Source organism: Eleutherodactylus coqui, chromosome 1 (assembly GCF_035609145.1).
Source record: "Eleutherodactylus coqui strain aEleCoq1 chromosome 1, aEleCoq1.hap1, whole genome shotgun sequence".
In the NCBI taxonomy this organism is placed as follows: Eukaryota; Metazoa; Chordata; class Amphibia; order Anura; family Eleutherodactylidae; genus Eleutherodactylus; species Eleutherodactylus coqui.
The window spans coordinates 122,403,769-122,427,961 of NC_089837.1; the positions used below are offsets into that span (position 1 = coordinate 122,403,769).

The 24,193-nt window shown below is 44.3% G+C and overlaps 2 protein-coding genes across 4 annotated transcripts in view; one reads left to right on the top strand and one right to left on the bottom strand.

Moving 5' to 3' along the window:
• MED12L (mediator complex subunit 12L) overlaps positions 1–24,193 on the top strand; it is a 504,977-nt gene that overhangs the window by 156,839 nt on the left and 323,945 nt on the right. The gene's annotated exons all lie outside the window — the stretch shown is intronic.
• On the bottom strand, positions 822–23,414 carry GPR87 (G protein-coupled receptor 87). 3 transcript variants are annotated; one of them, XM_066599809.1, is made up of 4 exons: positions 23,180–23,414; positions 21,697–21,745; positions 17,091–17,185; positions 822–1,909 (listed from the first exon to the last, which is right to left on the bottom strand). In XM_066599809.1, the coding sequence occupies exons 3-4, from the start codon at positions 17,167–17,169 to the stop codon at positions 882–884; spliced, it is 1,107 nt and encodes a 368-aa protein (XP_066455906.1). In that variant the 5' UTR covers positions 17,170–17,185; positions 21,697–21,745; positions 23,180–23,414; the 3' UTR covers positions 822–881. The 3 variants fall into 3 exon arrangements, with proteins under 3 accessions (XP_066455906.1, XP_066455924.1, XP_066455915.1); XM_066599827.1 differs by lacking the exon at positions 21,697–21,745; XM_066599818.1 differs by lacking the exons at positions 21,697–21,745; positions 23,180–23,414 and adding an exon at positions 17,505–20,089 and having other exon boundaries at positions 17,091–17,439.

Genomic DNA, 24,193 nt, shown 5'->3' on the forward strand with positions numbered 1-24,193 from the left:
AGACACACAAATGTGAACCCCATTCTTTTGAATTGATTCATACACATTAATGATGTTTTCCCGCATAGCATCGCAATGCCGCACTTTGTTTCCTGCATAGCACTGCATGTTCTATCTTGTGCATGCTCTTGCATCGCACTGCTCATTGTTTTCACTGGGGCCGGTGGCAACATCGCGGTCCCATCAAAAGGAATGGGAGAAACTTCGCGATCCTCTGCCGCGGCTGTGACAGCTGCCCCAGTGGATCCCTGCATCCCCGAAGTAATGCTGTTCTGCAATGAAAACGCCTCGCATACATAGGGATTTCATTGATATCAAATTTATGTATCTGAGGGTCATTAAATGTGAGTTATGGGGGTTTCAAATTGGGAAGATCATTTGTAATAACCCTGTATTGTGTTGTGCCCAGTGCAGAGACCAAGATTGGGTTTATGACCCGGGTATTCTCTTCGGGGTGTTCTTTGAATCTCTATGCCCTGCACAGCCTTTTTTTGGTCCCCAGGCACACAGAAATTCCATGTTCCAATAGGAATATTGCAGTGCAGTAGTGCACTTCTTATGCTACCAGGTGCATGAGAAACCACAGTCTCCTCTATGAACAGTGTTTTTGGGGAGAATACATCTATAAAATGGCGTGCTTTGGAGCATGCCCTAATTTTTTCATGAATTCTCACACTTGTGTAATATCAAAGACCTAGAGGGGTAAATTATGGGAGCATACAGGCAACGGGTGCCATATTTAGGGTCTGTGTGTTCTATGCATGAGGCCTAATCCAGCAGGTCTTCAATATTTTATACATATAGTAATCAAGCAAAGCATATGGTTTTAGTGTTTTATTATGAATATTTACATATGACATTAGTAATCTTACACATTATTTTCATACCTCTGTATAATCGCAGTATATCCGCACATCAGACTTCTTCACACTTTGTAGGGACCTTATGCTTTCACTCCTAGATCTGATGCTGGATCTGTTAAACAGCTTGTGAGAGAAGGATCTGCACATGAAGAAGTAGATGATAGGATCCAAACAAACATTGCAGGCAACAAGAATTAGTGCCCCTTCCTTGCAGTATAGCAGAATGGCATACATATGTTTCTCCAGGATTGAGTCCGGGTTGCTGAATAGGAAAGGCAACTCACATATATGATAGGGCAAAAAACAGGTGAAAAATACAGCCACCACTACACGTATACTTTGGTTATGTCTTCTTGTCCTACTGGAACAACTGACAAAGGGTTTACTAGATTTCTGTATGTGTCGAGATATTGAAATGTAACACACAATTAGCACAATCATCATAGTAAAAAATATGAACATATCAATATAAGAAATAGCTGTATGCCAATGAACTCCAAAAGGGCTCTTCAGCTTAGCACAGTCATTGATATTGTCTCTAGTTGGTTCGGCATTTGTCAAGATGACATTCGGCAAGGCAAGCACGGACATGAGTAACCAAACACCCGTGGACACCATCTTTGTGAACTTAATGCTGTACATTTTTGAACTGCCGAAAGGTTTCACCACTTTCAGGTATCTATCGATGCTAATTAGTCCGAGAAACACAATACTAATGTACATGCTTGTATAGAACAAGACATTGGTGTACCGACAGAGGTAGAAGTTGAAATTCCATTGTGCAATCCCAGCAGTCTGTATGATTTTGAATGGGAAGGATGTTGTCATCAAGAGGTCAGCACCCATAATGTTCTTCAGATACACAATGAAACTTGTTTTGCTTCGGATTTGGAAGAAAATCCAGACGGCAAGACCGTTGAGTATGACACTTCCCAGGAAAATGATGAGATATACCACAGGAAAGATGATCCTTAGCAATTCTTTGAGAGTTGTAGCATTTCCTTCATGACTTGTAATGTTACCGTGGAAGTCATTCTTTAGGTGTTCTGTGCAAAAGGATAGAGAAATTAGTTAAAAAGAATACTGGTAGCTTTGGAAACCTTTCTGCACATAACAACTGGAAGTAACCTCTTTCTGATGCTATCAACAAGCGGAATTAAAACGAACATAAACGGGGTCTACTCACAGACCCATATAGCTTGATGGACAAGAATATTTATCTGGCCATATGTTAGGTACAGTATTTGGGCACCAGATGACTTCAGAGTGGCTGCAGTCATCATGGAGGTCTGTAACACATGGACGTATTTGCACACACAGATTTTGCGCGCAATTGCGGTACACAAAAAAATGCAGCATTCTCTATTTTCCTGTGCATTTGCACAAGAAAAGAACGTTTCTTGAACCCTGAAAATTGATTTGCCATTTCAATGGCTAAGAACATCAGTGTGTGTCTTTGTGTGTGCGCAATTATAAAAGTACAGTAAAAAGTGCCGCAAAAACACGGCACTAATGCGCATGCACTCAACTGACTCCTATAAGTACTTGGATTAATTTTGCAACTAAACTCTGCAATATCAAACCAGTAACTTAACATTGGTGGTACAGTATTCACGGACAAGATAATGGAAACTCCCAGTTTCCTGTGAGAGAGCCTGGGACGAACAGTATGAAAAACCCAGGTGGACAGGCTGTGTTTTTGAAGAATATAAGCTTCCTTGAAAGTGAAAGTTCATCCATGAATTCCATTGCATCTAGATAGGTCCAAATAGGATCTTAAATAGGGATAATAAACTTCCTAATATATGTTATGGACCAAACTTTGATTTTCTGATATTAAGGTCCAGATCCTCCGTATAGATGTACAGTAAAGTTATACAGCTCTGGCTGATTGCAGCAATGATTCGGGGAAATTACATGCTTGTTGCGTGTGGTTTATGCATTTAACCGAACAACAGGATGCAGTAAGATGATACATTACCTCTAATATCTTTTGCAGGGAATTGCAATAATACAATTTAAGCCAATGTAATTTGTAATAGAAGAACAGCACTCCACTATACAGATATAATTAATCCGTACAAAGTGTCGCACCTGTTAAAAAGTGGACATTCACTTTAAAGCCTAAGGCCCCTTCACTTTGCACATGCAATATGTAGAGAATTTTCTGGGTATTTTCACACAAAGTCCCCATAAAAGGCAATGCAGGATGCGCTCAGAATACGCTAGGAGATGTATGAAACAGGAACTCACTAGACTAATTAGCCATTTCAATCAATGTGTCTTTGTTTGCTCCACGCAAATGAATGTGTCTTGTGGGTGCAAAAAGTACGGTAAAATACGCTGATGAAAGCATCATTCATTCCACAAATACGGAGTGTTCAGGCTTCCGCAAATATACATACGCTCTTGTGAAGGGGAGCTAACTCCATGCAAAACTTCTTTTTTTCATTTCACACTTAAAGTACCTCAGGTTGTTGAGATATGCAGAGTTTGTTGGTGGTGTCTCCACACAAGAGATCGGCTTTACCTTTCCCTGTCTGTATCATGGAGGCAACACAGTTTACCACATTTACTAAGTATTATATACATCTGAATTAGTGCAAAGCCCTTTAATAAGATGCAAAAAAAAAATATTAAGAGGAGCATGTATGAGGGTATGTAAAACATTGGGCTTGAAGGTCATCATTGGGCTTAAACTACATTATGGGGCTCAAAGGTGATGGAACTGGGAGTCCGGGGAGCTGTGTTTCCTTGAAGTTGCCGTTCACACACAACCTGACTTTTTTCAACTGTCTCTGGCATAAAGAAAAAGGGAGGATAAAAATAAATATTGTTATTTGTATAGCGCCAACTCATTCCGCAGCGCTTTCAAATAATTCATTTATTATCCCCCACCAAGCTAGATACTTATTTTACCGACCTCGTAAGGATGGAAGGCTGAGTCAACCTTGAGTCGTCTACCTGAACCACGCGGTCATGAGCGAGAGCTTAGGACTGCATACTGCTGCTTTAGCACTGTGCGCCACACGAGGCTCTAATGAGCACAAGCCCACTGTAAAGAGTCACACTGTGCATGTGCAGCAACTTCACGGGTACACGGCGCAGGAGTGGGGGGCTGTCCAGTGAGCATGAAACACAGCTCTCTAGACTCCCTCTTCCATCACCTTTGAGTGATACCATAGTTTATGGGGCTCAGACTACATTATAGTTTCCCTTTAAGTGCAGGCAGCAGAATAATTAGGTTTTGAGTTAAGACCCTATTCCTAGGAAATATTTCCTGATTCATAGTTCTTCAGTTTTATTCACTTCACAAAATGATCAGGTTTTAGAAGAACTGCCTGTACTGTGTTTTAGTAATAGTTTTGGTAATACATATTTTAAATGATTACTGTATGCTTAGCTGTGTATTTATTGTATTGGAGTTGCTGATACTAAAACTTTAATTTGATCCTATAAAAAACACTTAGGGTATTTTATGTAGAAGTTGTAGATTCTGCTGTCACAGCATCTAGAGTACAATATTCTATGCTAATGACGCATTATGGGATTCTATCATTAAACTACTAATAATTTCACGGTCTTGTATTAGGGACGCGGTAAATCATGTTCATGGAGTAGTTTAAGGAAATAAATCTTTTTCATTGCATAATTAAAATCTTGTCATTTTCTAATATACTTTGTCTAAAAATTGCTCTTGTTTTTCAAGATCCTTGATTGTAATTAGAGATGAGCGAACGTACTCGTCCGAGCTTGATACTCGTTCGAGTATTAGCGTGTTCGAGATGCTCGTTATTCGACACGAGCACCACGCGATGTTCGAGTTACTTTCACTTTCATCTCTGAGACGTTAGCGCGCCTTTCTGGCCAATAGAAAGACAGGGAAGGCATTACAACTTCCCCCTGCGACGTTCAAACCCTATACCACCCTCCTGCAGTGAGTGGCTGGCGAGATCAGGTGTCACCCGAGTATATAAATCGGCCCCTCCCGCAGCTCGCCACAGATGCGTTCTGACAGAGATCAGGGAAAGTGCTGTCTTGCTGGAGTTGCTATAGGGAGAGTGTTAGGAGTATTTTAGGCTTCAAGAACCCCAACGGTCCTTCTTAGGGCCACATCTAACCATGTGCAGTAGTGTGGAGGCTGCTTTTTGCAGTGTTGCACATTTTTTTTTTTGTATATCGGCCATGCAAAGCATTGCGCCCTGCAGTAATTATACATAGTCCAGGGCCAGTAGTGGTGGTGAGGCAGGGGCAGAAGACATATTTATTGAATATAGGCAGTGGGCCTTTCCAAAAACATTTGGGGAAAAAAATCTATTTGGGCTACCTGTGACCGTCCTCAGTGTACTGGGTCTCTGCTGGGGGTAGTTGTCCTAATTCATACGCAGCCAGCTAAGTGTTACAGCAGGCTTGCGCAAAATTATTTCCTGGCTCTGTGTTGGCTGTTACATCACCGCTGTATTCCAGTCCACAGTGCAACAGTTTGCAGTTATTTTACATACTGTAGGGCCAGTAGTGGTGACGCAGAGAGAGAAGACATATACAGTGTATATAGGCAGTGGGCCTTTCCAAAAACATTTGGGAAAAAAAATCTATTTGGGCTGCCTGTGACCGTCCTCAGTGTACTGGGTCTGTGCTGGGGGTAGTTGTCCTAATTCATACGCAGCCAGCTAAGTGTTACAGCAGGCTTGCGCAAAATTATTTCCTGGCTCTGCTGTGCGTTCCGTAAGCAAAGTCAGCCTCCAACCACAGGCCAATAAGTGGCACATTTAATTACAGCGTTCTGTTTCTGCACTACTGGTAATACAGCATGCTGAGGGGTGGGAGTAGGCCTAGAGGACATGGACGCGGGCGAGGACGCGGAGGCCCAAGTCAGGGTGTGGGCACAGGCCGAGCCAGTGCGGTGGCCAGGGGTAGAGGCAGGGCCAGACCGAATAATCCACCAACTGTTTCCCAAAGCGCCCCCTCGCGCCATGCCACCCTGCAGAGGTCAAGGTGCTCTACGGTGTGGCAGTTTTTCACAGAGACGCCTGACGACCGACGAACAGTGGTCTGCAACCTTTGTCGCGCCAAGATCAGCTGGGGAGCAACCACCACCAGCATGCGCAGGCATATGATGGCCAAGCACCCCACAAGGTGGGACGAAGGCCATTCACCGCCTCCGGTTTGCACCACTGCCTCTCCCCCTGTGCCCCAACCTGCCACTGAGATCCAACCCCCCTCTGAGGACACAGGCACTAACGTCTCCTGGCCTGCACCCACACCCTCACCTCCGCTGTCCTCGGCCCCATCCAGCAATGTCTCTCAGCGCAGCGTCCAGACGTCGCTAGTGCCACTGTTTGAGCGCAAGCGCAATTACGCCGCCACTCACCCGCACGCTCAAGCGTTAAACGTGCACATTGCCAAATTGATCAGCCTGGAGATGCTGCCGTATAGGCTTGTGGAAACGGAGGCTTTCAAAAGCGTGATGGCGGCGGCGGCCCCGCGCTACTCGGTTCCCAGTTGCCACTACTTTTCCCGATGGGCCGTCCCAGCCCTGCACAACCACGTCTCCCGCAACATTGTACGCGCCCTCACCAACGCGGTTACTGCCAAGGTCCACTTAACAACGGACACGTGGACAAGCACAGGCAGGCAGGGCCACTATATCTCCCTGACGGCACATTGGGTGAATTTAGTGGAGGATGGGACCGAGTCAGAGCCTGGGACCGCTCACGTCTTACCCACCCCCAGAATTGCGGGCCCCAGCTCGGTGCTGGTATCTGCGGCGGTGTATGCTTCCTCCACTAAACCACCCTCCTCCTCCTCCTCCTCCTCCAACGCAACCTCTGTCTCGCAATCAAGATGTGTCAGCAGCAGCAGCACGTCGCCAGCAGTCGCTGTCGCGCGGCGTGGCAGCACAGCGGTGGGCAAGCGTCAGCAGGCCGTGCTGAAACTACTCAGCTTAGGAGAGAAGAGGCACACGGCCCACGAACTGCTGCAGGGTCTGACAGAGCAGACCGTCCGCTGGCTTGCGCCGCTGAGCCTCCATCCAGGCATGGTCGTGTGTGACAACGGCCGTAACCTGGTGGCGGCTCTGCAGCTCGGCAGCCTCACGCACGTGCCATGCCTGGCCCATGTCTTTAATTTGGTGGTTCAGCGCTTTCTGAAAAGCTACCCACACTTGTCATACCTGCTCGGAAAGGTGCGCCGGGTCAGCGCACATTTCCGCAACTCCAAGACAGATGCTGCCACCCTGCGGACCCTGCAACATCGGTTTAATCTGCCAGTGCACCGACTGCTGTGCGACGTGCCCATACGGTGGAACTCTACGCTCCACATGTTGGCCAGACTCTGAGCAGCGTAGAGCTATAGTGGAATGCCAACTCCAACACGGGCGGCGTAGTGGGAATCAGCCTCCTCAATTCTTTACAGAAGAGTGGGCCTGGTTGGCAGACATCTGCCAGGTCCTTGGAAACTTTGAGGAGTCTACCCAGATGGTGAGCGGGGATGCTGCAATCATTAGCGTCACCATTCCTCTGCTATGCCTCTTGAGAAGTTCCCTGCAAAGCATAAAGGCAGACGCTTTGCACTCGGAAATGGAGGCGGGGGAAGACAGTATGTCGCTGGATAGTCAGAGCACCCTCATGTCTATATCTCAGCGCGTTGAGGAGGAGGAGGAGGGGGAGGAGCATGAGGAGGAGGGGGAAGAGACAGCTTGGCCCACTGCTGAGGGTACCCATGCTGCTTGTCTGTCATCCTTTCAGCGTGTATGGCCGGAGGAGGAGGAGGAGGATCCTGAAAGTGATCTTCCTAGTGAGGATAGCCATGTGTTGCGTACAGGTACCCTGGCACACATGGCTGACTTCATGTTAGGATGCCTTTCTCGTGACCCTCGCGTTACACGCATTCTGGCCACTACGGATTACTGGGTGTACACACTGCTCGACCCACGGTATAAGGAGAACCTTTCCACTCTCATTCCCGAAGAGGAAAGGGGTTCGAGAATGATGCTATACCACAGGGCCCTGGTGGACAAACTGATGGTAAACTTCCCATCCGACAGGGCTAGTGGCAGAAGGCGCAGTTCCGAGGGCCAGGTAGCAGGGGAGGCGCAGAGATCAGGCAGCATGTACAGCGCAGGCAGGGGAACATTCTCCAAGGCCTTTGCCAGCTTTATGGCTCCCCAGCAAGACTGTGTCACCGCTCCCCAGTCAAGGCTGAGTTGGCGGGAGCACTGTAAAAGGATGGTGAGGGAGTACGTAGCCGATCGCACGACTGTCCTCGGTGACGCCTCTGCCCCCTACAACTACTGGGTGTCGAAGCTGGACACGTGGCCTGAACTCGCGCTGTATGCCCTGGAGGTGCTTGCTTGTCCTGCGGCTAGCGTCTTGTCAGAGAGGGTGTTTAGTGCAGCTGGGGGAATCATCACGGATAAGCGTACCCGCCTGTCAACCGACAGTGCCGACAGGCTTACACTCATCAAGATGAACAAAGCCTGGATTTCCCCAGACTTCTCTTCTTCACCAGCGGACAGCAGCGATACCTAAGCAATACGTAGGCTGCACCCGCGGATGGAAGCATCGTTCTCTATCACCATCAAAAACGGGGACATTTTTGCTTCATCAATCTGTGTATTATATTCATCCTCCTGCTCCTGCTCCTCCTCCTGAAACCTCACGTAATCATGCCGAACGGGCAATTTTTCTTAGGCCCACAAGGCTCACTCATATAATTTTTCTAAACAATTTTTATACATTTCATTGCTCATTAAAGCGTTGAAACTTGCACCTGAACCAATTTTTATTTTAACTGGACTGCCTCCAGGCCTAGTTACCAATTAAGCCACATTAACCAAAGCGATTAATGGGTTTCACCTGCCCTCTTGGTTGGGCATGGGCAATTTTTCTGAGGTACATTGGTACACCAATTTTTTTGGGCCCTCGCCTACAGTGTAATCCAATTAATTTTTTGCCCACCTGCATTACAACTGACGTTACATCAGCTGTGTTGGGCACTGCAATGGGATATATTCATGTACCGCCGGTGGGTTCCAGGGAGCCACCCATGCTGTCGGTCCACACGGAGTTGTAACTGCATGTGTCCACTTCTAAAGAACCCCAGTCTGACTGGGGCATGCAGTGTGGGCCGAAGCCCACCTGCATTAAACATGACATTACCTCAGCTGTGATGGGCAATGCTATGGGATATATTTATGTGCCGCCGGTGGCTTTCTGGCACCCACCCATGCTGTCGGTCCACAGGGACTTCACAATAGGGAGTTGTACCTGCCTGTGTCTATGAATTAAAAAGCCTGGTCAGGTTGGGGCATGCAGTGTGGGCCGAAGCCCACCTGCATTTAATCTGACGTTAACTCTGCTGTCCAGGGCACTGCAATGGGATACATTTATGTACAGCCGGTGGGTTCCAGGGATCCACCCATGCTGTGGGTGCACACGGAATTCCCATCGCGGAGTTGGGGATTCCCAGTTGTACCTGCCTGTGACTATTTATAAAAGACCGCGGTCTGACTGGGGCATGCAGACACCTTCACAGAATGAATAGTGTGTGGCACATAGGTTCCCCATTGCTATGCCCACGTGTGCAGCTCCTGATGGCGGTGGCACAGAATTATATTTCTCATTGCTTCTGTACAGCATTGTGGGCTATCGCCCCGCCCCTTTTAAAGAGGGTCGCTGCCTAGCCGTGCCAACCCTCTGCAGTGTGTGCCTGCGGTTCCTCCTCATGGCAGACGCACTTATAAATAGACATGAGTGTGGCGTGGCATGAGGGCAGCTGAAGGCTGCGCAGGGACAATTTGGTGTGCGCTGTGGACACTGGGTCATGCAGGGGGGGGGGGGTTGGGCAGCATGTAACCCAGGAGAAGTGGCAGCGGAGTGTCATGCAGGCAGTGATTGTGCTTTGTTGGAGGTAGTGTGGTGCTTAGCTAAGGTATGCATTGCTAATGAGGGCTTTTCAGAAGTAAAAATTGTTGGGAGGGGGGGGCCCACTCTTGCCACTATTGTGGCTTAATAGTGGGACCTGGGAACTTGAGATGCAGCCCAACATGTAGCCCCTCGCCTGCCCTATCCGTTGCTGTGTCGTTCCCATCACTTTCTTGAATTGCCCCAGATTTTCATAAATGGAAACCTTAGCGAGCATCGGCAATATACAAAAATTTGACTTCAATGGGGTTCGGTATTCGAAACGAACCCTCGAGCATCGCGAAATTTTCGTCCCAAGTAACGAGCACCCGAGCATTTTGGTGCTCGCTCATCTCTAATTGTAATCTATAAACGGTTTAGTTCCTGAGGATGGAAAACTGTGCTGGTCCTATAATGCTTATCGACAGAATGAACTATATGAATGCATCAACATTAATGACCAGGGCAGATTTTCGTCTTTTAGAGGTAAACCATGACTATTACCGCCCACTGACTGGCCGAAGGGACCGCAGTGCTCGTGCGAGTGCTACACTTTCTTGAATGTTTATGTCTGAACACAATCCTGTCAGTGCTCAGAATTCTATATCACTTATAGTGGCTCTTCTGAGTACGACAGGATTGTCCCAAAGTCCTATGAGACAAGACTTTACTACTCATAATGGCTGCTATAGATAATATGATGTCCTGAGTACCAACAGATGCAAATAAGGAAAATGGAACAAAACCTCTGCAGCACCACCTATTGGAAGGCAGCATTCCTGCAAGTCAATGTCAGAGCTTTTCTACAAGTCTTTATAACAATGATTGGTAATTGAAAACCAAAAGCCAGAAAACCTTACACAGACAACTGTTTCAGGCTTTTTGCCCCTCATCAGCTTGCAGTAGGATCCTGGCTTGGCTGGTGAGAGGCCTGTGACGGGAATTGGGAGGAGTATCATCTCTCCTTGAGGAGACTTAAAAGGCTATCTTTGCTCCTCTGGGAAATATGCAAATAAAGAAGATGGAGCAATACCTCTGCAGCGCCACCTATTGGATGGCAGCATTCCTGCATGTCAGACCCTTTTCTACAAGTCTTTATAACAATGATTGGGAATTGAAAACCAAAAGCTAGGATCAGTGGGGGTCTCACTGCTGAGACCCTGACTGTACCTGAGAACGGGGGTGCCATGCTCCCCTCTCCTCCTCAATATGGATAGTTGATAAAAGTCAATTCTGGTAAAACTGCTTTAATATGAATGCTGTATTCATTTAAGTATCACTATATGGGGGATGCACAGCTATGTCTTGGACCAAGCAAACATTTTAAAGAGACAAGCATGTTTTAAAATGGAAGACAAAAAGGGAGAAAGATAATAAGTTGGGTTTATAGCATTGCTTCGAAAACTGTGCGGAAAGTCTCACTGGTGAGTACCTCTACATGTTAGGGAGTTACAGCTAGGTAGTCAGACGTGATTATAATCTGTTGCACAGACCTTTCTATAGTTGCAGTAAGTTCTAGTTTAGCAACATAACTGACTATTTTTCTCTTTATTTCAAAATTTTACTGGGTTGATGGGACACTTTTTAAGCAAAATTTAGGTAATTTTAAAAATTGTTGGCATGTGCTATGAACAATGGTGAGGCCTGGGTATCATTCTGTTCTGGCTGATGAGGTCCCAGTAGAAAAAGATTGAAAAGCTGTTGGCTAGAGTATGGCTTGAACAAAGGTTGGGAGCCAAACATGCCCCGGGGTGGTAAATCCGGTACTGTTATATAGGATAGGCTATCAATAGATAATTGGCGGGGGTCCGCTGCTTGAGATGCTGGCTGATCAGCTGATTCCCTGTGCCGCTGTTCATATGGTCAGTGCTAGAAACAGATAGTGCTTACAACATTGCAGTGGCCCATTTGGTACTGCAGGCGTGGCTCTCATTGAATTCAATGAAAGCTGTGCCTGCAATACAAACCTGGGCCATTGCAACTAGTTACAGTGGGGAAGAGAATTAACTAATTGGCAGGAATCCCGAGTGGAGGACCCCACCAATCATTTATTGATGACCTATGTGGTGAATAGGTCACCAATAAAAAAAAATGCTGTAAGTCCCGGACAACCCCATATAAGCAATGACAATATTTAATATCTTGTATTTAACTGATATTTCTTAGGGCTTATGCCTACTTCTGTATGTGTACAACTCTGATGGTCTCCCCGCGATATATTTTACACATTGTCCCTATGCACTGCCCTCTCTGTTTCAGAGCGAGAATGCATATGAAAAATGCTGCCCATACGCAATGTATTGCATCTGGACAGCATATCATATACAGCCCATACAGTAATATAGGGCTCACACTGCATACGCACGCAGAGAAATAGAACATCCAGCGATTTATTTCTTTTGTGTATCGATACACACTGTCTACATACCGGTGTGCATGAAGCAGTGAAAATCCATTGACTTTCATTGACTCCACAGCCGTGCAACACACACGCAACACACACGCGACACGGGGTGAAAACACTGTTGTGGACTTGAGCCCTTATAGATTGTGATATTGTGTCAAAACATCAGTATTGCAGTGTTTGGGTTACGCTACTTTTATTTTGGTGCCATTTACCCCCTTGGGCCTTTCCAGACATACTGTAGGGAAGGAATTTGCCCTCCTTTAACCCCTTAACGCTCCAGGACGTACATTTACGTCCTGCAGTGTCGGGGTATGTATAAAGAGAGATTGCGTGGCGACCTCTCTTCATACAGCGCGGGCGTCAGCTGTTTATTACAGCTGACACCCGCGGGCAATACCTGCAATCAGCTGCGTGGCTGATCAGCGCTAGTAACCCTTTAAATCCCCCCAAACCAAGTTCGGGGGTCCCGTATGGGCCCCCCCTTCCCGCAATAAAATCGCAGGGAGTCGTGCAGGTGTCATGGCAGACAGGCGCCTTCTGAAAGGCCCCAGGGCTTCCTAGCAGACTGCCTATCAAGCCGTCCCCATGGGGGGGCTTGATAGAATGCCTGTCGGATTGCAGTATGATGATATGCTATGGCATTAAATGATACTGCAGGAGCGATCAAAGCATCGCAAGTTGTGGTCCCCTGGGAAGGGGTAAAAAAAAAAGTAAAAATAAGATCAATAAAGTTTTACTAATTGTAATAAAAAGTAATAAAAGTTTAAATCACCCCCCTTTTGCCATATCTATAATAAAAAAAAATCTAAATCATAAAACAAAAATATGTATTTGGTATCACCACATCCGTAAAAGTCCCATCTATCAAAGTAGCACATTAATTACCCCACAAGGTGAACGTCGTCCGAAAAAAAACCCAAAGAATGCCAGAAATGCACTTTTTCAGTCACTCTATCTCCCAGAAAAAATGCAATAAAAACCGATCAAAAAATTGTTTGTATTCTGAAATGGTACCAATGTGAACTACAGAATGTCTCGCAAAAAATGAGCCCTCGCACAACTACATAGACGGAAAAGTAAAAAAGTTATTGCGCAGAGAAGATGGCAGCAAAAAATTATTTTTAAAAATGAAATGTCTAGAAAAAAAATACAAATAGTACAGTAAAAACAGAACTATACAAGTTTTGTATCGTAGTAATCGTACTGACCTGTAGAATAAAGTTATCATGTCATTTTTGTGGCAGTTCATGCGCCGTAGAAACAAGACACACCAAAAATGATGGAATCGTGTTGTTTTTTTTCATTTTACTCCACTTAGAATTTTTTAAAAGTTTTTCAGTACATTAAATGGTACATTAAATAGCATCATTGAAAAATAAAACTTGTCCTGCAAAAAAACAACAATCCCTCATACAGCGACGTCGATGCTCAAATAAAGGAGTTACGAGTTTTTAAAAGGGGGAGAGGAAAAAATGAAAATGGAAAATAAAAATAGGGCCGCATCCTTAAGGGGTTAATAGAACTAGTTTGCGATTGATGAAATGCAGTAACACGCTAATAATTCCTGACCGTGCTGATAGCTTCATATGACTATCAGTTTCCAGTAGTCTTCACTAAGGTTTATATCATTTACACTTGGTTTAAATATTTGAAAAGCAGTTGAGCCGTAATGCCTTGCTGTAAGGGAAGTCAGTCTGGTCATGTTGTAACCCATCTGGGTGTTCCTCTTTTACATTGCTGAAGAGCGTAGGTGGCTTTTTTGCTGAAGTAGGGTAATGTTGCAACATTTTCTGCTTAAATCCCTTCTAACCGAGAGCAGAATGAGTGCATACCAGGATGCCAACTGTTGTATCTTTAGTTTTGCTAGTTTGAATTCACTTCTAGCATTTTTTTTTCTCATGATAAATATGTAAAGGAAAAATAAACTGTTTAAATGTTTAATTTGCTTCCAAAATATCTTTTGGCACATTGTAGTATTTACAGTTTTGTTGTGTTTTTATTATTTAATAAAGCTGCACTTTTTTAGTACTTTAATCCTTTGCAATCCAATTGTGGATTCAGGGTTTCCTAGGGGGCTTTCTCTTTCTGCCATTATACAATGGCGCCATCTTCTGGCTAGAGCCAGTACTGCGGTAGGGGACATACTGGAGAGGCCCCCTGACAATAGAGTGGTCAGTAATCTACAGTAAGAATACCCTGCCGGACGTCTTCCGATATCGTAGCTGTACAGCCTTCAATCAGAATGTCTTTAGACGTCAGACAGTGGATTGGAGAGGGTTAAGGCCCAATGCCCATGGACAGATTATTGCTGCAGAATTCATGGCCAGATACTCGCCGTGAATTCCGCAGCAATGTCCGTCCGTAGACATGCCATGTTAAAGGATTCTTCCCTGCCCACAAGCGGAAATAAGCTGTGATTTTCTGCTCGCAAGGAAGAATCTCACCTGATTCTATTCTGTGCAGAAAATCACATGGACAACTTCCATTGCAGTCAATGGAAGCCGTCCGTCCTGTGGCGAGTTGTCGCGGATCCGCATCATTACTGGGCGACGGCATCATCATGCCCTGCACTGTCCATGCGCGCCAACAGCCAGCCAAGACTCTCGACACGGATCTGGACAGGTAAGTATAGGGTCTCCGGGGGGTGCTGGGTCTGATTCCGCTGCATTTCACAGTCAGAATCCCACCCGGTCGTGGGTATGAGGCCTAAATATTTTTAAACATTAATTGATGTAAAGTATACAGGCGTTGACATTCACCTACAGTGTAAACATACTGTATACTGAGACAGTGTCCAGCTATAAATGTGCTTGCCATTAAAGGGACACTATCCTCACCTTTTGAGCCCCATACACTGGGGCCCAATGTGAGGGGACGGGGAGTCCGTGGGGTGGTGTTTTATATTCACTGGGCACCCTGTTTCAGTACTGTATTCCTGAGAAGTCAGCGTGCTCCAGCAGCTTGGCTATTCCCACGCACACATCTCCCATAGGCTGGGGTCACACGGGACGTATTCCCAGTGGTTTTGCCGCAGTGAAAAACTGCGAGATTTCCGCAGGGAAAGCACCACTTCCAAACCTGCGGCACTTAGCCGCAGGTTTTGGAGCGACTTGGCAGCACGCTTTTCCGTTCTGACAGCTTTGCCTCGACGGATTGGCTGTCCCGTGTGGACCAGATTTTTCACAAATCTGGTCCACATGGTGGCTAATCCTGGGATTAGCACCCACATGCGGATTTGCCGCAGCGAAATTCCAGATGGAATTTCTGCTGCAAATCCGCCCTGTGCTGTTGGCACATGCTGACTTCACCAGGGACAGAGTGCTGGAATGCGGTGCCCAGTGAGGATGAAATACAGCTCCCTGGACGACTCTGTTCCCTCACCTCTGAGCTCCCTAACGTAGTTTATGGTGTTTAAAGGTGATGATAGTGCCCCTTTTAAGTTTCCTTGAATTGTGGTGTTATACAATATGTTCTGATACCTGCTTAATGCAACTGATGCCATCCAATAAAAAAAAGCTATAAGTGAAACATATATGTTTGTTAACATGGGCAGCGAGAACATGTTCAACATGTCATGCCAGTTAGATGGATATTTCCATCTCATACTTTTATGGCATATCCACAGGACTTTTAAAGCATAAAAGCCTAATAGGAGCAGGTCCTAGAGGTGGAATCTGTGCCTATCTCGCGTTAGAGCCCTGCTCACCCTTGGCCACTCTGAATATGGTGGTCAGGAGGACGTAAATAGCTGACCACCCTTTGCTATACTGTTTTTGTAGATCCTACAGAAGTTAATTAGAGTTATGTAACCAGTATAGCTCGCTATGCTGTTTGTGTAACTCCCTTTGACTTCTCAGCTTGGCTACCTTGTAATCAGCGATGCTCCCATCTTGGCCATGTGTACAATATATATGTTCTGTTATGTGGCAGAGGAACCTTGGCCCAATCTCAGGCTCCAGAGCCTGGGTTTGACTGCTACCTCTACACCCCCTATAGCAATGGACTTTTTTTTCTTTCCTTTTGTTCAACCTTATTAGCTATGCTTCTTCTGCTTCAGTCCTTTTAAAAACCGAAGTAATTTACATAATAGTAGCAAGTAGTCACACGTAAATCATAGTTCTAATACTAAGTATCCCTGGCAGTGTGAGGAGACTACATGTGCTATTTCCATCACCTTCATTCTTCTTGATAGGGAAGAAGGGCTCTCATGATGTACTACTAGGCAACCAACAGCCTCAATGCTCTTTCCATTGATAAATACTGATTGCGGAATTAGTCTTTGGAATCTGCCAAGGGGAGCATTCATGACTGTGATAACTATTACTCAAATCGTTTCAACTCGTAAAAACAGTGATTCCATTTATTTGATAGTATTAAGGAATAGCTGTGTATGCGATCTTCTAATATACAAGCAACCGTTTTCCAAGGCATAGCTATTAGAGATGAGCGAGCATACTCGCTAAGGACAATTACTCGATCGAGCATTGCCCTTAGTGAGTACCTCCCTGCTTGGAAGAAAAGATTCGGCTGCCGGAGGGGAGCGGTGGGGGAGAGCGGGGAGGAACGGAGGGGAGATCTCTCTCTCCCTCTCACTCCCCCGCTCCCCCTGCTCACCGCCGCAATTCACCTGTCACCCGCGCCGGCAGCCGAACTTTTTCTTCCGAGCGGGGAGATACTCGCTAAGGACAATTCTCGCTCGAGCAATTGTCCTTAGCGAGTATGCTCGCTCATCTCTAATCGCTATCATTACAGAAAGATAGCAATGTTGGTTGGGCAGGACCTTCCTGATGTCATGCTAGTGCAGCACTCAACCTCTCTTTTCAGAGAATGCAGTCTCACAGATACAGAAGGATTTCAGTCAGATATCACATCATTAAGAGGCATCTAGCTTAGTAGCAATATATGCTGTAGTCTTACCTGGTGAGTTAACATGCAAGTTGACATCCATATTTGTGCTTGCAGAATTCCAGGATACACTAGTCGCATTTGAAATCATTTGCCTCCTCTTGGCTCTGGGGTGAAAATGTATTAATAACAATTAGTGTGGAGCAGCACCTTTTATAAATCTATGATGGTATATTACAAAATAGCATTATGAGATTTCCTTATTGTATATCTATTATTCTAGACCTCCCCTCTCCCATATACACACCCCAACAATATGGGCGTTTAAGGAGAATGTCAGCAGGAGATTGTTTCCTTGTAGTTGCTGGTGTCATTGGCACCCCATCTGAGGGAAGGGACATTGTCAGGATCTAGCATGAGCCTACCTTAAGGGACCGATCAAAGGAATCAGCTTTGACGGTAGTCATAACCGTAATCCAAGTCAACTGTGGGAACTTTGAGAGTACTCCTGGGTGCATGGTTGCCAGGGAAGCAGCTAATGAGGTAGTAAATGATGAGCGTTGGGCCACATTCTTGGAAGTAACTTTATTAACGATAACTAGCAATCTTTGCTAACGCCAGTAGTAACTCTAGAGCGTCATCTCAAGGTGGTGGTAGGCAGCACTCACAGAGGCAGTACTCAGTGGCAAACCCACTAGCTATCCTTACCGCTAGATAACAAACCAATCACAACGCTCCACATGCGTGTTCTTTTCCAAGGAGGCTTGCGCAACTCTTACTCCTCTCTCACTTACTACATCACAGACTTAACACAGACGGTAACTGCTTCCTGTTTCCTGTAGCCTGTCCAGCTAACATAAAATGACACACCAAATGTACTCTTCATACTGCACCACCACTTCCCAAAACATGGCTGTCCTTCTTAAAGACACACATAATATCATTTTGCAATTACCATTTCCGCCCCCCCCCCCACCTCACCTCTGTCTTTTACCATCAGCAAAATACAGGCATTGGTTAGAGCAGAGCTGTTGCCATGTTGTTTTGATACAAAAACAGTCGTCTTCTCTCCCCAAAAAATATGCCAACATTGAATATATGAATTTGAACTGCATTACTGTGGTATTTTGTATGCATACAAATTTCAGGTGCTTGGTGGATATTATTGACAAATTTTGAGAGCCCATATGCCAGTGACAAGGTGACCTCATTAGAAGGGACCCAACACTAAGAGACTCACTGGGCCTTGGGCCTAGGACCCCCAAATGAGCTTGGGCATGCAGGGTCTAAGCTTCTAACTTAAAGAGTTATCTCAAAATGTAAAATTATCCACATGATAGGGGATAACTTTAGGATCAGTGGGGGTCTTCCCCCTGATCCCGAGAATTGTAGATGGGGGATAACTTTAGATTTTGGAATAACCCCTTTAAATTCCGTCTTGGCCAAAAGGGAAGTCTACAACAAGAATAGACTATGCCACATCCTCAAATGTGCAATTCAAAAATAAACATTTTTTACAGCTCATCCAAAATTAAAAACATATGTAGTTACTATGTACTGTAATGCAAAAAAGCATTTTTCTTGCATTGTGCACTCCTTCCCATTGTCCATGCTGATTTTACTTAGAATTTGGCTCCGACATGCCCTTGCTCACTTGGAGGGCCAAAGAGAGATGGTTCTGTTAGTGCAGGTCTTATAGAAGATGGTTGTTTTGTCACCGGCAGCAAATTGATCACAGTGTGTTCTAGGAGCCTCACATTTATATGCATAGTAAATGCAGCAGTAATACAGTTCAAATTAGTGTATTCCTTGTTGGCATATTTCTTGGCACCTGTAGTGTGCTCTTACACTCTGCTTGGCTCTTTACTGCATAAAGGTATGCTAATAAAGGTGACTACGAAGGCGGAGCACCAAATCAAAATTTATTAGGCTTTCACACACTATCGCACCTTGGCATTAATCTTCATATACCTCTGCATGCCTCGGTTCCCTGTTTTAATCAAAAACAATAGACGACATTGGGTTCTAGAGGGGTATATAGATATAGCCTGCTTCACATTTGATTTATCTACTAATCACTAAAAATGACCCCGATCAGTATCTGCTTTCTATTGATAACGTCCTCTATCTATATAAAACTAGAATAAAAGCTTGTGGAGGTTATATGGAAATCGGTATAAAGATGCTGTACTACTGTATGTCATGTGAGTTGGGGCTGCACATGGGCTTTTGTTACTTAACAACATGAACAGCAACTTGCTTGCCACTCGTGCAACTTTTTGCACCCCATGTCTTTTCAGTTTTTGTGCAACTACTGCAAGAAAATCCTTGCAAATAAAATTGCACTTACATCCGACTCCAGATACTTCTATGCCTGACAGTGACTATGTCATATAACTTCTGCAAATATCATCTGCTGTTTCAGCATATGTATAATAATAAAGCAAGCATTCCTATTCTGCGTGATGCTGCAGTCCCCTCTTATCATGCATACATCTCCGTAATGAATAAAAGATACAAAGAAGGATCTACAGGTTCATAAATGACTAAGTTGTTGGGATTCAGATGGTCAATGCTTTATATAATTTATACTGGCCTTGAAACATCGATAATTGCTTCATAAAGGTACTTACGCGCAGTGCTGTGTAGTCAAAAGGATATTATTACTGTATGACTTTCTATAACGGACTTATCAATTACGGTTACTAAAATCCGTTTACAAAACATTTAAGCCGCTTTCACATGTTGATATTCTAATTAGTATTTGACATCGGTACTTGTAAACCAACACTGAGTGGATCCGGCCGACAGAAACTAGAATGGAAAGATTGGCATCTCTTCCGTATTTTGGACTCTCCAGGTTTTGGTTTGCAAGTACTGATGCTAAATACTGACCAAAATACTATTGTGTGAAAGTGACCTTGGATTCAAAGTCAGGTCTTTACTAGGTGTTTTTAATGCTTTTACCAGCTACTTGATATCATATACTGTAGTAATGTCAGTTTTCTAGTCCATTTTTTGCATCACTATTTGTTACTAGAGATGACTGAGCACGCTCGGATACAGCAGTTACTCGAGCAAGCATTGCTCTTCTCAAGTAACTGCTTACTGGTCTGAGCGTGCTCGGGGGGGGAGGTGGTGGTGAGCGGTGGACAGCGGGGAGAGGGAGAGAGAGATCCCTCTCACTCTCCCCCACGCTACCCCCCGCCGCTTGCCGCTCATCCCTGCCCCCCGCCGCCCGCCGCGTGCTCATCTCTAATTGTTACCCAAAACCAGAAATAGAGCATAAACAGAGAAGAGTATAATGGTGAGTCGACACATGGCAGAGCTGCTGCGGTATTTCAGGTGAGGAATATGGGCTAAAATGGCACTGCAATGCACAGTACAATGTCAGTAGATGGGCTTTTAACAAAACCCATTCACTTAGGCTCCCTTCACACAAGCATGTATGTATGTGCGCACACATGAGTCTATCGTTTTTGCGGAATGAGCTATGCATTTTTGCACACACATCACTGTATTTTACTGTACTTTTTGCACCCGCAACGTATGGTCATTTGCCCGAAGCAAACAAAGACGCACCAATAGACATCGCTAATTTGGTCTAATGAGTTCCAGATGTGTTCTTTTTCAAGTGGAATTACGCAGCATATCACACATTTCCTTGCACATTACACGTGCATTCGCGCACTTCCCGTTGACTTCTATGTGGATCTTTTGGTGCGCGGGAACATACAGCATGCTGCGTTTTTTTTCTTCCCACAACCGAAATGCTCAGGAAAATATGCGCTTGTGGACAAACTCATTAAAATCAATGGGTTCTATTTTTTGGGTATTGCGTTTGCAAATATCCGCCGGTGTGAAGGGCTGCATTCACACGACTGCATTTGCACATGCAAACTTTGGGCGCAACACGCAGTGAATACAACCCATTGAATTCAATGCGTTTATTCACAAACATGTTTTTGTGCCTAATAAGATCACATCTTGAACTCATTAAACTAATTGGCCAATCAATGGCTGAGTGCTTGGTTGTGGTTGTTATTGCCCATGCAAATGCACTTGATTTGCAAGTGCAAACAGTACAGTAAAAAACACAGTTGCGAGTGCAAATATGCAGCGCCCGATACACAAAACACTGCGCAAATGCAAAAACGTGAATGCTAAAGTGAATCTGTCCTCACAGCGCAAAAAATTCCACAGAGGAAGACAGTCATGCTGTGTATTTTCACATCTGCAGCATGACTATTTGTTGCAGATATGCCGTGGATCTTCACTGCAGCATTTAGTCATTGCAATGCATGTGGATTTTGGTATGGATCTTCACTGCAATGTGTGATCATACTCTAATGGAACCATTTGCACCACCTCCATTTTTGGACACACTCCTGCTTTTCAATTACAATTCCTGATCCAAAATACTGACCCAAATGCTGCCTTGTAAAAGTTGCCTATAGTAAATTTCTCCGACCTCTAAATCATTCTGTTTTGTACATGCAAAGGTATAAACTCCAGACATAGATTAGCTGAATTCTATGTAAATCCAAGAAATAGACCTAATTTCTTGAATTTACATAGGATCCCTTTTAGACTACAAGTTAGATTTATAATATTCCGCCTATATTATGCATTAGTAAATGGGAAAAAAGTAAGTAAAAAAGTAAGAAGAAAAACCTACCTTTTCTTTCTGCATGGAGAGGCGTTTAAAGCTCAGTAGGCAGCAGCGTCTGATATGTGAAAAATACTGTGTATTTACACCAGGTAGCAGCAATAACACACATAGAAATCAGTGGCAGCGGAGCACATGTATAGCTTGCAAATGTTTGTACACCTTTGTATACCCAACACGTCTTAAGCTACAGGTTGGAACATGAAGGCAACAGGATACGTCTGAATTAAACGCTTGGCCATGGGACGTTACAAGAGTATTATTTTCATGTGTTTTGAATTCAAAGATAAATAGCTAAATTATATATGCAGAAAAATAAAAGCATGAGCTCATGAAAATATTCTGTTATTAAGGCAGACTAGAAAACAACAGACATTCAGTCTACCCTGCGGATGAATTAAAGATGACAAAACTTGTTTAGCAGCAAAACCCTCTGCAATACAAGATTGTCTGTAGTCATGAAATCCATGAGAAAGGCCAACTATATTATTAGTGAAACATTAATATCCCTTGGCATCACTTGGGTTTCGTGCTCTGGCAGGGATACAATTCCCTAACGATACAATTTACAGCCTCATCGCAGGCATACGCTGTGAGGTGCCCAATTACAGACACAGTTCATATACAATTTGAAAGTTAAGAAACTTTGCATAGACATTCCAGAGAGTTTTGCTTCAGTACAGATCACTATAGACATATCCTATTAACATTGACATAACTACGGAACATGGCAGTATACTACGTATTAAAAAGGCTCATGTACATAGGTGCATTATGACTCCATATAGCTTTTCAGTTTGGACTTCTTCAATGGGGCTCTACTGTCCCTCAGTATGCCTCCAATTTTATGCAGAGGCAGCTGGAGGTTTTTATATGCAATATGACAAATTAAGTTGTGGTATGCACTATTCAACATACTGGTAGTACTGCAGAGCTATGTTTCCCTTATAGCATTGCATCTACAAGGGAAAATCATGTAATTGGCGCAGAACTGAGTGGTTAGCGTTCTCTAAAATATAGAAAATGAAGGACCCTAATATAATGACTTGGCAATAAGGTTTGTGAAGTTTCCATCGCCTCTGCCTCTATGGCTGTGGTTCCCTAGCACTATAGGTGGACATTGCAGAAGCATGTAAACTATCTCAGTTAGCAAATTAATACATTTATATACACTATGATACATTTGATAGAATGGCATCACCCATGGCAACAAGTGACATCATTGGAGGGGTGCCTAGATATTTAGCTCAGGCACAGATCCAAACTATACCACTTAAACTATTGCTGAACACATTAAATGATAAATGGGAATAGATACTAATGCACAGAGAATGCAACTAGTAAAAAAACATTTATACTTGACATCAACTTTGCAGTTTTATGATGTTTTGGGACAGCAAACAAAGTAAATTCTCGCTAAACGCTAATAAGCAATTATTATAGTAACACAGAGCAATGTATCACAAAACTACAGAACACATTACAGCTTTACCTTCTTTTGGGGAACACACATATAGTTGTTCCTTGCAGGGGAGACCTGGTGTAGATACTTCTGAACTTGTTCCCAAGCCCATAATGTTGGTTGAGGCTTATGATTAGACGAGCCAAATCTTTATCATCTGAAGCAGAACCAAGCGCACAAGCTTAAACTACCCAGGGCACCTGCTGGGAGAGTCGAAAATCTTTTTATCCATAAAGAACCTACATCTCTCATTAAGAGCAGTGAGTCACTGGGAAGTGTAAAGGAGACCTATAAATTAATTGCTTATTCAAGTCTGAACTTCTCCTCTAACCAGCCTCTAGAAAGGTGTGTTTGTCATTTACTGGATCATGGGGCGGATGTGTATAGAATAATAGGCTCAGAATTGTCTTTAGAAATGTTTTGTAACTTGATTTAACTTTTTCTTCTTTGCAAAACCTTCTGTAAACTAGCATTAGATCATTATCTTTTACCAACTTGCAGTGCACATTAAGGGCAGTAGGCCTGAAATTTCAGTAGTTGCCACACATGGTGCTTAAAAACAGCCATTTATATTTTTTAAATCATGATATTAGCATACCTAACACTTAGATGATTTTTCTGAATAAGCTTTCATGCATATGTACAAGAGGAATAATATCACATCTGCCCATTAAATGACTTGCATCCTGTATTTTGTTTCCCATTGTCACCCTCTGCACCTGTATATCTGATTCTCAATTCTCTCAGGAAAGGTGGGGGGAACCTGGCTGCTGTGCTGTGTTCTTTAGACTGTACAGAGAATTGTAGATTCTGGTCTCTGACCGTCTGTAACACACACAGATGTCATCATGGAGGACACTACAGCAGTACTAAGCAGTGGAGATGTGATTTTAATAGCTAAAACACAGTAAACAGTCACTACCTATTAGCTGTAGGCAGTGCCTATGTGAGTCTCCTCTTCTCTCCTCCTCTTCCCCGACCCCTCTGCTCTCTATACACTTCATTGAGGTGACTCACCTCCCTCTTCCACTTCCTGCTCTGCTG

Coding starts and splice junctions, on each gene's coding strand:
- GPR87 (XM_066599827.1), bottom strand. CDS start 17,169: ATGATTTCAAATGCGACTAGTGTATCCTGGAATTCTGCAAGCACAAAT. Junction 1,910..17,090: donor CTTGCATGTTAACTCACCAG/GTAAGACTACAG, acceptor CCTTTTGCACAG/AACACCTAAAGAATGACTTC.